This window comes from Rosa rugosa, chromosome 1, assembly GCF_958449725.1.
Source record: "Rosa rugosa chromosome 1, drRosRugo1.1, whole genome shotgun sequence".
NCBI classification, from domain to species: domain Eukaryota; kingdom Viridiplantae; phylum Streptophyta; class Magnoliopsida; order Rosales; family Rosaceae; genus Rosa; species Rosa rugosa.
Window position 1 is genome coordinate 25,937,872 of NC_084820.1, and position 16,547 is coordinate 25,954,418.

A 16,547-nucleotide genomic window follows, 5' to 3' on the forward strand; every position below is an offset into this window, starting at 1 on the left:
CAAACAATTTCTGACTAGACTAAGCTAACCTTTTGAGGATTATTCTTGGAAAGACAAATGATGAATGGTTCTGATGATTTAGGTCTATCAAATGTGTGTTGGTAATCATATGTATACATATGATTACTCTTAAGTAATCATGCCATAAGATTTGAGAGAATTGAAAGAAATGCTTATTGAATTCAATACAAGTAATGAGAGACTGCTTTACTTCTTTACTAGCTAATATAGTAGTAAACTTGTAATGCTATAGATACATCTGTGTACAATATATACAGAACTCAAATAAATTCAACTCGCTGACGCTGAGATCTACTCAACTCAACAGTTTAAACCGTAACAAAAAGATCTTGCAGCTGTATCCACCCGTAGGCACAACGGTCCCGAATCCTTTCAACTGTTGAGGCAGCCAAAGTCACAATTGGGCGAATTTTGGCCAACTCTAACTCTACCGGCAGTCTAGTCTTAGGTTCCATCTGCCAATCCAGTTGCAGCGAAAAGATAAATAAATCATTATATGCACAAGGCACAAGCTTATACCAGAGATGGCTTGAGAAGAAAGTAATAAAATTACCTTTTCTACGCAGCGTACTGTATCCAAGACATGGCAGAAAAATGAGAGCTGTTTGTACAAATCAGCTTCCGTGTACTAATACATGGTACAGCCATAACCAAGATAGTAAGTTGAGTGAAAAAAAACAGAGAAAAATACTGCTTTTTCGCAACAGGTTAGTTATGCACACCTTTCTTACAAGACGCCCATTGCAGCGAGGATAGTTTGGACAGACTGTTCCTCTCTCAGCATCACCAACAAGCCGGAGGTTGAGACTTCGTGTGGTGTATTTGCAAGTTTCATCATCACACTGAAAGACAATATAACATTGTGATATAATGCGGCCATAATTACAAAACTCGCAACTAATCATGTGTCCCAAGAATGCAACAAGACGTAGATTACCGTCATTATGCCCCTGTAGTACATTGAAACAAAACCCTCTGCTTGCCTTTTGACCTGAAAGATTATTACAAGGACTAGCAATTAGTTCTCAGAAGATGCTAAATAATGTTTGTTGATTAAAAGCATATAGCATTTTAAGAGATCTAAGGTCCAAGGTTAACTTTCGTTTCAGTGAAAGTTGTGGTAACTGGACAAATAGATGAGTTAGAAGATACCTGATTGGCTATCATTACAGGAGACAGTCTGCCCACATCACCTTCCTCTGGGCATTTTGGACAGCGCAATCTGCACCAAAAATTGCTGGAAGATTCTTCTCCTTGTGGCCTTGTTGGCTTTTCATTGATTGACTTGGCAATGGAGTTGAAGATGGCTGGACAATCAAAAGTACCAGAGCAGCTAGGACATGCTAAGATCAAAGACTCGCAATCCCGATATCTGCAATCGTCAGTTGAATACATCTATTATTTTTTTAAGAGAAATATTGTTTAGTTTATTCAGATTTGGAACTTGAAGTTTAAGAATCAGTGTACAATACGATGAAAGATTTCGGAAACTGTACTCAAAATATTTAAAGAAACTGGAATTTCAAAATTAAAATCATAATATATGCACTGGGGAAAAGTAACAATATTCTTTAGTATTTTCAAAACCATACTTTTTTTGGGTAGCCTGCAGTAATGAGTATATGGAACGTAATAATAACCACACGAAACAAATAATATAGCAAGTAAAGAGATTTCCCACGATAACTGGGGTATCATTGCCATTAAACACCAATAAAGTTACCTCTCTTCATCGTCAACAGAAAAGAACAAGCTGGAAGAATCATTTCTGACAGCTTCACTTGAATTCGATTTGAACTGAAATTTTCCAATTTTAAAAATACATTAGAGTGAAAATCCTGCCAAACACTTTCAGCACTGTCTGCAAGAGATAATTTTACCTTGGATGAGTCAATCCCTAAACAATCAGCCAAGCGTTGGGGGCTGGTACCCTGAATTGAAGCACAAAGTCGTGATACAACAGGATGAATCTGCATTAAAGAATTAAGACATCAGGCAAACACACAGAATATACTATACAAGTGATCGTAGTCCATGACGTTTTGGAACAGAGCCAATAAATACAAGGAAAAACCTGTTGGGACAAGTAGTAATCAATGTCAATCATCCATCTTCCATCTTCTTGTTTTAGTTCATCAGGATGTCTAGCACGTTGAGCAATCCCGGTAGAATTATCTGAATTTGTGCCCTGTCCAAAAAAGGCAAGAGTGAGGCAATGCATGATGAACATCACCAGTCAAATGTTAGAAAAATGGGTATGGAAAATTCCCATTCCACAGAGAACATACAACTGCATCACAAACCTGCTCACAGCAAATAATATAAGGGACTGTATCACCAACAGAGCAACCAGTAGAGTAACCACTTTGCCTCAATCTTTGCGCCACCTAGATGTTTCCAGAAGGATCGCAAAACATCAGATAATGAAAAAAGATATCAGCTAGATCGAACCGTATCAATGACTACTGGACATGAAATGTGATTGTTGAACTCACTTGAACATGTGGCTGGTTTTTGCCATCTGGGTAGGCTTCTGGTGGTTTAGTTAATGTCTTGGTGATGATATATTTCTCGAGGGAAACTTGTCCTTTTCTCATGTCCTCTTGCACCTGTTCAACATTTACAATAGTTATTATATTTCAAAAGCATGCTTCAAATTTATTTGAACAGTACTTCAAAATAATGATGTAATAATAAGAACAATTTGAAAAAAAAAATGAAAAGACGAACAAGATGAGAGGAACCATGGATTCACCTTTGTAAGAGAGTTATGAATTGATTCAACAACATCTTCAGATGACCTGTGAACATAAAAGCAACAAATGAGGCAGACTATTAACTTAAGCACCAAATCAGATGGACGACATCAACAAAATAAAAAGAGAAGAAGAAAAAAAAGTGATAGCCCAACATACCCTCCTGACAAAATTTGACTTAAGCAGAAATCTCCCAGTTCCTTTGAAAGTAAACTCCAGTCACGACGTACCATATCAAGGCCCTTACACTCAATAACCTGCAACAGAATATTTTATTTGTGTATCCCCAAAGAAAGGGTTAACTAAAACCAGAAGTTTGGAAATCTTCATTTTACCTCGTATTTTTTCTCGTTTTTCGTTAGCTCCTTCACAGCCGCATATTTCTTTTTCTTGAGAAGCAGCATTCTCTTGTACAAGCCGTCAAGATCAATTTCTAAACATCTATACTTCTTGTTAACCTAGATGCAAAGAGATACAAAATCACACCTCACATAGTCGATAAGCAAAGTATCTATGGTAAGAATATATTTATAGTCTTGATAAGGCAGATGTGCAAAAATTGGAGCTAAAGCAAAGTATCTATGATAAGAAAATATTTATAGTCTTGATAAGGCAGATGTGCAAAAATTAGAGCTAAAGCATCTACTTCAACTGGAAATAAAAAATCTTGCTTTTAGTTGTCTGAAAATAGTTATGATAATTGTTGGTTATCTTTTGCTAACACATCAAGCACAAGAATGAATTTCAAGCTCTCTCAGCTTCCAAGCATATTTAGGAATAGACTTCTCCAAAGGAGTGTTAGAGAATGAAATTCTCATCGTAACTCATTACATGCCATTAATACCAATGGAAAATAATTCATATGAATGAAATCCTCAAATAGAGAAGAGAAATGTCTTGAATTTAATGTTTAAGGACCACATCCTATTTAGATAATACTCTAATATGATTATAAACTTACCTCTTGAATTACTTTCACAGCAATTGCTTTTGCTTTCGCACTATCATCCAGCCCACTATAAATCATTATTGAGTCCGTATCACCATAGATTACCTGTCAGATGAAATTAAACAAATGGCACATCCTTCAAAAACTAAATCTTAACCAGCCAATTGAATAAAACAGATGTAGACTTTTATGAATATATACACTTATATTATGATACACAAGAAACGACCTCTAAGTTCAAATTGTTCTGAACAAGATCCACAGTACTTTGTAGGATCTCCCTGCCCTGCATTAAAGTTATGGAACTTGCTCAGTATTGAATAAATCAGTGCCAAAGCCAACATCTTTCTTTGTTAAGATCCAGATGCAATTTCTTTTGAAGCTAAGCCAAACTTTTTTTTTTCCTACCCGTAGTGTTATAAGCTCTGCCAGTGGCTTTGCATAAAATCTTGAGTTTGAAAATCCCAAGCATCCATACATACTGCAATGCCAGCCATATACATCAATAACATTTTAGCTATAGTCGGAAGAAAACAAAACTAGTATGTAATCAACGCGAAAGGACATTAAAAGGCCCAAAAGAACAAAACACTGACCTGTTTGCAGTCAGCTTCAGAGCTTGCTGTTGAATGTCAAGTTGCTGGAACTTGAGACCAGATGCATTCTTCATCCATGACTTTACCTTTCTCCTCCTTTCAACTAAATTTTTTAACAACTACAAAGTAGTACAAAAAGACGTTATACACATGCAACTACTTCCAACAGGAAATGGAAACAGACATATGAGGCATGAGATCTAAAACAAATAAACTAGAATTGATTATATCTGAGGATGACATATACCTCAGGTAAAAGTCCAGGTCTTTGACTAGAAGGTAAATGAGAAACCAATCCTTCTGAATTTCTTTCAACAGTTGTGAAGCATATATTGTATTCCTGTAATATTAAATAATTATTAATATAATAAAAATCCAACAATCGTTTGCGTCACTTTACAAGAGCGTAGGTCGTAATGTGACAAACAGAAAAGAAATGTTGCCAACCTGAATAATAGACGGGTAAAGACTATTGAAGTCCAGAAGTAATATATACTTGTCATATAAACCTTTTTTTGGCTCCAATACCAATCCACCAGCATAGGCAGGACCTTTCTTGCCTTTTCCATGACCACTCTGTACATCATTATCAACATTTACATCATTTACATCCAACTCATCAGCAGCTTTTTCCTCAACACCCTTATTTGTTCTCCGTTTTGTCAATTTGGTATCCTTCAGATGAGGAATCTTGTCTGGAACAATATACTTTTTTGCATGAAAAGCATGCAGTAAGAGATATTCTACTCTTTGTGCCCTTGCACCCTGAAAAAAAAAGTAGAAAAAATTAGATTACACCACTATAACTTTTAGGCCTTCTCCATATTAAAGTGTGACAGAAATCAATGAAATAGAAAAGAAACTTAAGACTCACTTGGAGAGTTTTCCCCCACAGATTACCACTTATATTAGTCAGCTGACGTGTGAGGGGAAGAGCACTCAAATGAAACATGAGTCCCATAGACAACCATGCATCTGTCTCGCCATATTCAATCTGAACATATAATGAAAAAAAAAAAACACAATAAGGATAACCACTATGCAAACACACAGCATAAACTTCCATAAGTGGAATTGAACCTGTTAAACTGTTAGCTAAGTTCTAAAAAAGTCATACCACACTAAGTCTGATTTGAATTTTGAAACCTCAAAATCAAAACAGGCATCAATTTACAGGCTTCTGGAAAATTAAACAAGTATGTTTTTTGGGAAGGAGAAAAAGCTGACATAGCTGGTAAACGTGATGGTCCATCATTACATTTCTTACTAGAACAGTCAAAGTATTGCATTCAAAAGACAAATGATTAGAGATTTTCACAACCATGAATACTCGGTCAATTACAGAACTAAAGAACTGACATACCATGCAAAATGGGCCTCCGACCAGTTTTCTAGAGCATCTATTGATGTTCTCAGTTGCAATAATAACAAAAATACAAAAATAAATTAAACCACCACCCATGCATACCAAAACTATAATAACACTAATCCATTTCCAAAAGTATATATTCAATGATTTTCTTATTGCACATGAAACCAAAAAAAATAATCAATGAAAGCATGAGAACGTACAAGTTCCATGAGAAACTCAGATTTTTGGAACATTCTAGGAATATCACGCGGTGTGATCTCCTTCCGGTTTTGGCCCAGCTGAGTCTGTGCAAGTTGTGTCAAGGAATAGCTGACCTGGAAGAGCAACAAAACATATCTTAGAAAACTACATATAACATTTTTTTTTTCCTGAATAGAAAATAAAAAATAAAAAAAACTGCGCATATTCATCTTTATGTGTATACATCCAACAGACCAACACAAGTAACCTACCTCCTTTAATAAGTCACGGGAACACAAGTATGTATCACACAACAGCCGACCAGCAATGCAGGACATGATCCCTGGACTTGCTCCAGAGCCAAAAATGGTGCTTCCTTTTGCAAGCTTAGGCATCACAGAACGCTTGAGGCGGCCTATTTTGGACCACATGCTGCTTGGCACTCTGCAAACCTGCAAAACTTAAACATCTTATATCTTTATGGTAAATGGCAGCTCATTATGTGTGCATACAAAGTAGAAGAATGACAACATATCTAATCAGAAATCAGTTAATTGGAGGCCAGGGTTACTATGATAATGGAATTGGCAGATAATGGCAGGTAATCAGATACATATCCAATCAACAAACCAGCAGATTTTTTTTTTTGTTATTAATGGATGACTGGACAAGCACCATAATCAAAATAGCATAATTATGAGAAATGGGAATTTAAAAGAGTGGAAGGTCATAAATTGTTGCAGAAAGTTGCATTTGAGAATTTCTCCAACTTGTTTACAACAATTTACGAAAAGGTCATACAGTCCAGCTAGCAGTATTTACTTTGACTGATATTGCAGCAAAGTATAATCCAATCAAACAAAAACAATGTAAGCAATGCTTTCAACAATCTCCTTGTTTATTTTTGCTTGCAAATGATTGAAAAAAAAATACATGATGAGTACATAGAATACAGCCAAAAGTGTTCCCACCTGAGCTCTGTGGAGAAGAACATCCAGATCAAATCCAGATATATTATGTCCAACAAGAACATCACTATCCAACTTGTATAATTCAATGAACAAACGGTTTAGCAAAGCCCTTTCACTGCAAACAAAATTCAAATATACTTAATTGCAGAAGACAGTTTAGTTTATACTAGGATAATTATTAATTTTCAAGAGTGACATGGAAATGGTTCATTGAGAACAAGATAAGCGAGTAAACCCCACCTGCCCTCAATGCTCAAGACATTTGATCCGGCTTTAGAATTCTTATCTGCAGCCACTTTAGTAAACCCCATAGGAAATATGCCACCATCAAGCTTACGGACAACAGTAAAGTGGCTCAGCATACCAGGACTCTTCCATTCTGAGTCCTTCACGGGAGTGTCAATCTAAAAGTCCAAACAGCACTGTATTAGGAAATCTAGTATATATGTTGTGTAACTTAGCATAATAGAAGCAATGAATGAATACGAATTTATGAGATGACACATTATGAAAGTGGAATACGAAGGATAAAGCTTATGAAGATTATATAAATGGAGAAACTTTCTGTTACATGTCATGGGTAAATCCTAGTAGATGTGCGATAATTGTGCACTCCAACAAGACAACTCAATAATTAGCAAAACACAAGGCAGTGTAAAATAGATTCTAGGTCTGACCTTGGCCTTGTTACAGCAGACAACAGATGCAGAGACAATTTCGTTAACATTCTGCTTCTCATTGATAATAGTTTTCAAACTTATTGCAGTAACAACCACTTGAGGAATATCTACAGTTTTCTTTGTGGAAGCTGAGACCCTTATATCTTTCGGAGCATTCACGATCACCTCAAATTTGCACCAGCTTACCTGTACAGTAAAATGACATAATCTTAACAAAGAAACCAGAAAGAAGCCAAATATGGATTTCACAATATGACTAAGATGATGATGTATGCTGAGACTTGAAGATCTCACCCGTTGTGGAGCTGGGCAGATGGAAAAATTTGAAACTGATAGCCAAGAAGGTCCTTTTATCTTCCTTTTAACAAGGAAAAGTTCCAACGCGCTGCATAATATGTTTTGTTTTTCATTATTTCTTCTAAAGAAGAGTTTATAGTAAGATAATTGTTTTCTTTAAGATTGTATCTACCTGTAGGTAATCAAGCCAGGAATGAAAACATAATCACAGAAGGAAGATTCTAAAAGTTATATATCAGGTATTAAAAATGAAGAACAACTCTAACTCTTTATACCTGCTATGAGTTCCTAGAAGAGCACAAAAAGTTTCTTCTTTTAGATCTGCTGATAGTGGTGGATCCTGCACCAGTGCAAATAATGTTCATAAGAAACTGAGTCAAAAAGTTTCGCTAATAAATCATCAAGTCATTCTGCATTATGCATCTCTGCTTCACAGGCAACGTTAAACAGCAACGACCTATGAAACTCCAAACATCTATGAGCAAGAAGCTGTAATACAGTTGATTTGCGATTGAAGGTCACTTTAGTGCTACCTAATAACCCTATTGATTTCATACTGGTTGAGTGATATACCCGGAATGGATAATTGATCTTCAGTACATAATTCTCCCCTGCAGGTATGTCAGATCGCTCAAAAGCATAGTTCCTCTGCAGTGTTCACATAACAGAAAGTGAGCAAACAGAGGAAGAAAGAACATGAAAGTACTATGAACCTCCAAAAAAGTATATTTTCTCATAACTGAGTCAACGCACAATTGGAAATTTCAGAATTATTGAGTATGCAAACCTTGACAGGTGCCATGCTAAAAGCTGATACGTTGAGATCCAACAACTTCTTTGCTAATTCATTCTTTAATTCTGAAGCCGCATCCTGATGATGTAGAAAAGAGCATCAACAGTAGCAACAAAAAAAAAGACAAAGACAAGGCCAAACTAAATTTTATCTATATTCAAGCTTATACAGAAGAAAAACACCTACATGCAGCTTCTTACGAAAATCTGTGGGTGAAATCCTTGAGTCCTCGGCATCCTTTTCGAGCTTCATCATTTCGTCAGTTTGAAATAAAGGACTGTCCGGAATTGCATAGACACATCTTTGCATGTTCTTTACAACCGCACAACAACTCTGATATGAACTTCCTACTTTAACCTACATCACAACAATGAATCAACTATAAAATAGGTTGACATGATTAAGCTTGTAAGATAATAACTCTTCAGAAATGAAACGAATTACATAACATTCATGAATAAGAACACGAAATAAGTGTTATAACATAAAACTCGTCATGTTTACCTTCCCAAATAGATAAACAGTGCCCATATTAGGTCCATAGAACTCTTCATAAGCATCAAGCATGTAAAAGGGCAGTGACCCATCTGATTCCAGATCAAAATCTGAACTCCCTTCACTAATTGAGTCACTTTTGACCTCCACATTGCCGCCGCCACCAGTAACCCCTGCCCCACTAGTCATAGCGGCCTTCCATCCTGCCATAGCACTCAATGCCGGATCCTCATCTTCCTTAATCTTTGCATTCAAAGTGAAAACCTCTTCCTTCTTCACCACAGGCTCCGCCTGCACCTCAGCAGAATCCTCAGTCTTCTTCTCCTCGGGCACCTCACTATTCTCCAAAAAATCATGGAATTGCTCAATTTGGGGCTGACAATTTCCGAAATCCAACTCCTTCTTGCCCTCAGAATCTTTATCCATTTCCTTACTATGCACAGAACCACTACCATTTGCAACAATTCTATCCAATTCAGGCCTCCTTGATAACTCAACACCCCCATTACTCACTCTCTCACTCTTAACACCGGTAATCGGAACGAAACTCCTCACCGGCTGTGCCCTCCTCCGTCTCTCTCTATCAGCCTCGTCCGGCGCAAACTCGGCAATCACATCATCCACAATGCTATCACAAGACAATCCTTTGGCCTTGTCACCGTCCCTACTTTTATTAAACACCGACGACGTGAACATCGACGAAAGCCTCTGCTTCCCCATCATCGCCGCCGCCGCCGTAAGCGACGAATTGGGCTTTTTGGGCCGCGGCTCCTTCTCCTTCTCCTTCTTCTCCACCTTCTTCCTCCTCCTGGGCCTCATATCGCCGTCCGATTCATCCGACGACGTCGGAAGCCCGCGGCGGGTCCAGTCCTCTTCCTCGCCGTCGTCGCGGTACCCTAGGCCGTCGTCGTCCTCGATGAAGTCCCCGAACTCCTCGCGGCGCTTGGCGATGATCGCGTCGTACTCGTCCTCGTCGACCGTGTCGTAGATCGGCTTCTCCATCTTGATCTGGAACCGGTCGTCGGCGTTTTCAGAGCGGCGGCCGCCTTGCCGGAGAGCTCGGAGGCGCTCCAGGGCGCTGGACCGAGCCGAAGCCTCGGCTCCTCGGCTCCGGCGCCTCCCGCTCACGATCGGTTGCTCGTCGTCCGCCATAGCTCTTCTCTCTCTCTCTCTCTCTTCTGGATCTGAGTGTCTGCGTCGTCGCTTTGTTTCTCTCTCTAGGTTTTCAGAGGCTTCGTTTTGATAAAAATGAATCTGGCGGGAAGGCTTTTGTGGTTTTGGCGGGAGCGGTGAGCTGGCTCGACTGCCGAGTGGTTTATCATTGAAATGACCAAATTGCCATTCGCTAGGTGAAATGACTAGAGTGTCCTTGTAGAAAAAGTTTTGTTCATCTCTGAAAAGACTGGGACCAAGTTTGCAGCACTACCATCTTGGAAGTTCAAATAGTATTCAGCAAAGCGGAGCCGTCGTTGGTCTGAAAGCCAAGTTGGTAAGCTCTTCGGAGTTTCAAATTCCGGTAATAATAGTTTTTTTCTTTTTACCAAAGAGTAATTTTTGGGCTTACCTTTGATTGTTGTTGTTGTTGCCGCTGTTTTTGCTGTAGGCTTTTAGTGGCGTTAGTGATGGCGAATGTCCTGTTAGGCATGCCGGGACCATGGGCGGATGATTTTCGTGAATCATCTGATCATTATACAACGAAAATTGGTGGACTACCTGTGAGCAATTACAGCTTATCTCTATGTCAGGTTATGTTAGAGGGTTTGCTGATTTTGAGTTTTTGAGCCCTTTTTTAATTTCTTTGTAACAGGATTGGCCCCTTCCTGAGGAATCCGTGCCACCGAATCTGCTTCAATGTAGTGCTTGTGGAAGTAAACTATGTCTTGTAGCGCAGGTTTTACTTCTAGAAACTGATAAATTCATAGTTTTCTTGGAAGAATTCATTTGAAATGAACAGCTACTTATTATGTATTTCGTTCCAGGTTTATGCTCCAGTTTCAAGTGAAAACTTAAGAGTTGAAGAGCGTGTTCTTTTTGTTTTTGGTTGTCTGATGGAAAAGTGTGGGAGCACTCCTCTTAGGTCTTTTCAAGAATCTCTTTGATATTGCAAAACTGAAATATTAAGTGTTAATGCTGGTGCAAATGTTTTTAACTTTATACTTGCGATCATGACATGCAGCTGGCGAGCTCTTCGTCTTCAAAAATTAGACGATGCGGAGCAATCAAATACCACTTCTCAGGAAGTGGTGCCTCAGACTTCACCATCTGTATCAGTTTCAAACAAAAGCTGGTGGGAGGATTTGGATGATGAAGATGGAGATATCGATTTGGAGGAGTTGGGTAAAGCACTTAATAGTGCTGCGAGCTTCGCTTCTCATACCAAGAAACCACATGTGAATGAACGTAGTAAGCCTGTTGCAAGACCATTGCCTTCAAGTCAGTTGGAAAAAGTGGTAGACGCATTAACACCCGGTATGAATGCACTCTAGAAGTATAAATCTCTATGTTCCCTGTACTGCGTTTCAGCTCTTATTAGTTGCATGTATACCTATGGTCTCCCAACTAATGACCCGCAGCTTATTTATTCCTTGTACTGTTGTGTTGTTGTGGCAGTTTTTTATTTTTTTATTTTTTATTTTCCTGTGGCCAGAAGCTGCCACTTCACGGTTTCTTTGGGTTCAAATTCTTCTTGGCTGTTGAACATAATATAGTGACATTGGAGAAATTGCACAAAATAGAAGAAAACAAATTTGCTACAAACATTAAGATGTGGCAGTATGAAACTTAAGTAAATAAAGAACATGGAGATTGGCTTTAATTCTTCCTTTTGAGTTTAAAGACAAGGTGACAGTAATCAAACTTAGGCTATCCAGAAATTAGTTTTTGCCTTCTCTTAATGTTGAACATAATTGTAAAAATCATTTCTTCATCAAGTTTCAAAGTCTTATTAGTTTGAAAAACCATGTTTTGGTGTTTGTTCAGCAAGATTTATTTATGCAATTCACACAGTCACACTTAGTATTTGTGTAATAATTTCCACATGCCTCTCTCTCTTTTCTTTTTTCCTTTTGTTTTCTGTTGGGAGTTGGGTGTATCTACAGGAACTGATCAGAGTTGGAAGCTCATATTACAACTCTTTGTTGACATTCTTTTGAATAAAAACTGGTTTAGCATCTGAGTATGTTAGTATGTATTTCTTTTCGGAGCTTTAACTCGTTTGATGTGCTTGTTGCAGTGCTGCCTTGTTTTTATTTATACACTCAAGAAGAGGCATCTTCAAAGGACAACCTTACTTCTATGTGTTCGAACTACTCATCGCTTTCCATCAAAAATAACTCAAATGATGAGGATGATGCACAAAGTGAAACATGGGCAGAGGAAGCTTATGAATATGATAAAGCTTTGACTGCAGACAGGACATACCTTAAGTTTAAGAAACGATTGGATGTTAACCCAGAACAATGTTTCAGGTATTAATTTCATAATTTGATGGTTTTTATATGCAAGTTGTTATTCCAGACTAGTTATAAACTATGGAGTTTCTTATTGTACATTTGGTGGTGAATGACTCAATATCAATGTTGAGGGTCACTAGGATGCAAAGTGAATGAAGTTCATAACTGTGGGATATGTTTGGTTTTGTAACTTTTACATTCATTATGTGTGTTTGAGTTTCTTTTTTATTCATGTTTTTGAAAATTGATTTTGTGAAATTATCAAATGTTGTATACGACAAGGATGAAAATCTTTTAGTTGTTTACCTAGCTGCTCTTTTTTTTTTTAATGTTTCCTGTGTTTCGTTCTGATAAAGATTGATTACTACCCCTTATTTGTCGCCCCTGGTGACTTGAAGTTGTTTTCTTTTGGCTTTTTTGAAATGACAATGTTATTATTCATCTTTTATCTGAACTATGTTAAAAGTATGGGAAGCATTTTTAACAATATCTTCCGTAGGTTTTTGAAATTGGTGTACACAATTATAATTGGTGTTCATGTCGGTTTTTCAACTTCCCGATGAGCCTTTCTTATCTCTTATTAATGTTCTGTACTTCAGATATTCATATGGTGGAAATCCACTCCTGGCTACACAAGCCGAAGGCGACCCTGGGAGATGTACATTGTGTGGTGGATCAAGGCATTATGAAATGCAGCTAATGCCTCCATTATTATATTTTCTACAAGGAGCTGCCGATGATTGCCAAAGACGGTCACTGGAGAACTGGAACTGGATGACACTTATGGTATATACTTGTTCCCAGGTAAGTCAACATTGCTAGTTAGTTTGAATAATCAAAGCTTTTTGAATTTGTTTATAACTTTATACCATGCTCAGATGCTATTCAGTAGGGGGTAGGGTGATCCTTAAAGTTTCTTTAAAAGTAATTCAGTGTAAATCTTCTTACCTTTTTCAGAGCTGTTCTCAACATTTTGATCAAGGAAATTCAAACACTGGGAAGTGGCTTGTGACAGAGGAAGCTATTCTTGTACAACTAGAGAAATCCTTTCCCGGGGTAGCCGAACATAGCTATTCATCATAATCTGTATTGCTTCTGGGCAAGAAGAAAATATGGAAGCAGGTGATTCATTCCAGCCGCTGAAATTGTATACAGGAGAGGGCAGTAGGGGCTTCACTTCACTACTGACGGTGGTTGCTGTGTAGCATTGACACAGAACCAAAGTGGAATCCAAGTTTTGTTTATTGACTATAATAGTTATAGTTGTGGTAAAGTAAAAAAGAATTTTGAATGTATCAGTAAAGAGTTTCGATTGTATTCTCTTGAAATTTTGAATGTTTTCAAGAGAAATTTTGAATGTATTCTTTTGAAATGAGTTTACGAGTCTGTTGTGCTATCAACAGTCTGAAATAATTTAAAATCGATCTTCCATCTATAGTTTTGTGTCAAGGGGACACAACGATGGCACTTCCTCCAGTTCCCGTTGTTTAAGAAAACCACAGAAGTTGGCAGTTAACTCGGAGCTTCTATGAAATCAGCCCCTCGTCATTGCACCCAGTGACCCAACAGAGGCAGGACCTTGCTCACCTTAGATTTGGCCGGCGAGTGGATGGAGAGTTGGAAATTACTGTTTAAATTCTACTCAGGTGACAGTTAATGGGTGCATTCCATAAGCCCATGTCTAATTGTACAGAGCTGTTGATGCTTAAAATTTTCTTGAAGCAAAATCACTTATAGGGGAAAAAAAATAGTCCTCTCTGGTTTGTTTCATTAAAGAAAAACTGAAAAAGAATGTGTTAAAAGGGCGATGAGATTTCTACTTGGTGAGACTTCTACATCTGTGCCATGATACCATTCAATTCTCTAGTGGAAAGTCGGAATAATGCCAGAGGTTAAAATTTTTCACAATACAAGTACCAATAACGTACCACTGGCCATGTTCTACAATAGTTATTGATATTCAAGTTTAGTGAGGTAAGATCCACAGTGGGTCGAATAAGAGTGTTCAAACGTTTTGCTACACTGGCAGATTACAGCAGGCAATACTCAAATATCCAAAGCTACATTGCTATGAAACAAAAGACAGAGGTATCAGCCACTACTCAAATTTCTTGATTAGTGCCAGGTCATTCAACATTTTATCAATTGCCTCATCATCATGCACACGTCCTTTTGCCTGCATAAGAGATGCTTCGTTAATAGATACTAATTTTGCTCACCAAAAAGTCCAGAAGAAATGCCGTAGTTTTTCTCCTTCCCACTAGATTGAGAACTGAAGCAAAAAACCAACTTCTTACCTGTCTTATATGATTGTATCTTCCCTCCCCCCACCCCTTTATTTTTTTTAATTTCAACTATTAACCAAATTATTGATAATCACTCTGTAATTTAAGGAACTACAATTATCCTCATTGCCAAAAATAATCAATAAAGTTCTTCAGATTTGTTCTTTTTTAACATGAACACCAGTCATATGTTCTAACCATTTGCAGCTACACACCAGTTCTTATCATCATTCACTAACATGAGAATGTAGAAGTATGCTGACTATCATATATCCCAAGTTCGCCACTAACAAAATCACAAACACCATACAAAATGTGATAGGAATAAGATATACCTTTATAGATGGTACCATAGCAATAGCCTCCTCGACAGTTTCAGGGCAGAGATTGCCAAGCACACAAAGCTGCACAACAGATAGCAATTCAACATTTACAACATTCTTGTGCTAGAAATGAAAAGAAAAATTCTTCAGAGTTAATTGTATAAGATTGGGCAATTACCTCAAACTCAGTCAACTGATATCTACTGAGGATTCTGAATTTCGAATTTCAGTTAAGGTTCAACTCCTGAAGCAGATGGAGAAGATAGAACAAAATTTTGAAGAACAGAAGTTCAAAAGTAACTAACACAAACCACCAGATATCTCCTAATCACTAGTGATGTTGATGTTTCCCCATTAAGAACTTAACAGATACAATTCAGACCTCCATATCAACTCTGCCAATCGATAGAAGTAATGAATCCTTCAGTTTTAACCCATTATCGGAAATCCTATAAGTTACTGACTAGATACATGCACTTAACATATGAGTGAACTCCTTAAGCTCTACACATCAAAATGTAGGACTTATAACACGATCGGAGCCCCACCCTCTAAAGCAGGTGCATGATTGATTGAAAGATCAAGCAAAGCCCAACTCCGCGAACCCCAGAAACATGCTTCACAAAACCTAATCCCAACTCGCAAGGCCCTAGCTATTTCATTCTAGTATAGACCACAAGCTACAAAAATGTACATGTGCATGAATATGGAAATGTGCATATCTATCATCGAACTCTGAAAGGATACTCTCTCACTTGCTTCACAGCATCAGGATTCTTATAGCGGCTAAAGCGCTTCACATACTGCAGAGACTTCTCAAACACTCTGACAAAGTAACATAAACACAAAAACAATCAATACCCTAATCAAGTTTTCTAAAGATAAAACAGTCCAAAATCATCTAACCCTATAATGGCCTAGAGTCACAGAATAACAATCTCATATGTTTTCTCTATCAACTAGTCAGTAACTTTGACTAAAATCTAAACCTAAAGCGAGCGAAATTACTCACTGAGAGACTTGGTTCCTGGGATCATCAGACATCTGCTGAAGCTGCTCGAACTTGTGCTCAAGAATCAGAGAAACTTCGCAGTTCATCAAACACTTGGCCTTGAGAAACTCGTCTCCGATTTTGAGCTCGGCGGCGTTCTCTTCCTCTTCGCCGGACATGTTTGACGAACTAGCAGACGGTGACGGAAACCTAGACGAGAGAACGATCGAGTCTGTTTTTTTTTTGGAGAAAGGAATTTCAATTCTCTCCGAGACCGAAACGATTTGGACTTTATATTTGGGAAGCGCCGACCTTAGTTGGGCTCGATTGGGCCTCTACCCGTTTCAGAACCCAGATTTGAAGAAGCGGATCTCGGGTGGACGTTT

The 16,547-nt window shown here is 38.0% G+C and overlaps 3 protein-coding genes across 3 annotated transcripts; 1 reads left to right on the plus strand and 2 right to left on the minus strand.

Annotated features, from left to right (window-relative positions):
• Nucleotides 1-167: 167 nt before the first annotated feature.
• Nucleotides 168-10,367, minus strand: LOC133724428 (DNA polymerase alpha catalytic subunit). Its single transcript, XM_062151156.1, has 31 exons — nt 9,120-10,367; nt 8,802-8,972; nt 8,610-8,693; nt 8,396-8,470; nt 8,098-8,162; nt 7,820-7,910; nt 7,523-7,711; nt 7,086-7,249; nt 6,846-6,960; nt 6,147-6,326; nt 5,895-6,008; nt 5,197-5,316; nt 4,770-5,087; nt 4,570-4,662; nt 4,323-4,441; nt 4,135-4,207; nt 3,956-4,012; nt 3,739-3,831; nt 3,113-3,235; nt 2,937-3,034; nt 2,777-2,822; nt 2,517-2,630; nt 2,325-2,408; nt 2,096-2,209; nt 1,902-1,991; nt 1,745-1,818; nt 1,174-1,393; nt 959-1,012; nt 744-863; nt 575-649; nt 168-476 (listed from the first exon to the last, which is right to left on the minus strand). The coding sequence occupies exons 1-31, from the start codon at nt 10,260-10,262 to the stop codon at nt 330-332; spliced, it is 4,623 nt and encodes a 1,540-aa protein (XP_062007140.1). The 5' UTR covers nt 10,263-10,367; the 3' UTR covers nt 168-329.
• Nucleotides 10,368-10,519: 152 nt separating this feature from the next.
• Nucleotides 10,520-13,997, plus strand: LOC133724430 (uncharacterized). Its single transcript, XM_062151162.1, has 8 exons — nt 10,520-10,599; nt 10,714-10,825; nt 10,918-11,001; nt 11,090-11,187; nt 11,287-11,579; nt 12,343-12,577; nt 13,162-13,366; nt 13,520-13,997. The coding sequence occupies exons 2-8, from the start codon at nt 10,733-10,735 to the stop codon at nt 13,643-13,645; spliced, it is 1,134 nt and encodes a 377-aa protein (XP_062007146.1). The 5' UTR covers nt 10,520-10,599; nt 10,714-10,732; the 3' UTR covers nt 13,646-13,997.
• Nucleotides 13,998-14,499: 502 nt separating this feature from the next.
• Nucleotides 14,500-16,426, minus strand: LOC133724431 (DNA-directed RNA polymerase II subunit 4). Its single transcript, XM_062151163.1, has 5 exons — nt 16,183-16,426; nt 15,918-15,995; nt 15,349-15,382; nt 15,183-15,251; nt 14,500-14,738 (listed from the first exon to the last, which is right to left on the minus strand). The coding sequence occupies exons 1-5, from the start codon at nt 16,338-16,340 to the stop codon at nt 14,661-14,663; spliced, it is 417 nt and encodes a 138-aa protein (XP_062007147.1). The 5' UTR covers nt 16,341-16,426; the 3' UTR covers nt 14,500-14,660.
• Between the last annotated feature and the right edge of the window lie 121 nt (nt 16,427-16,547).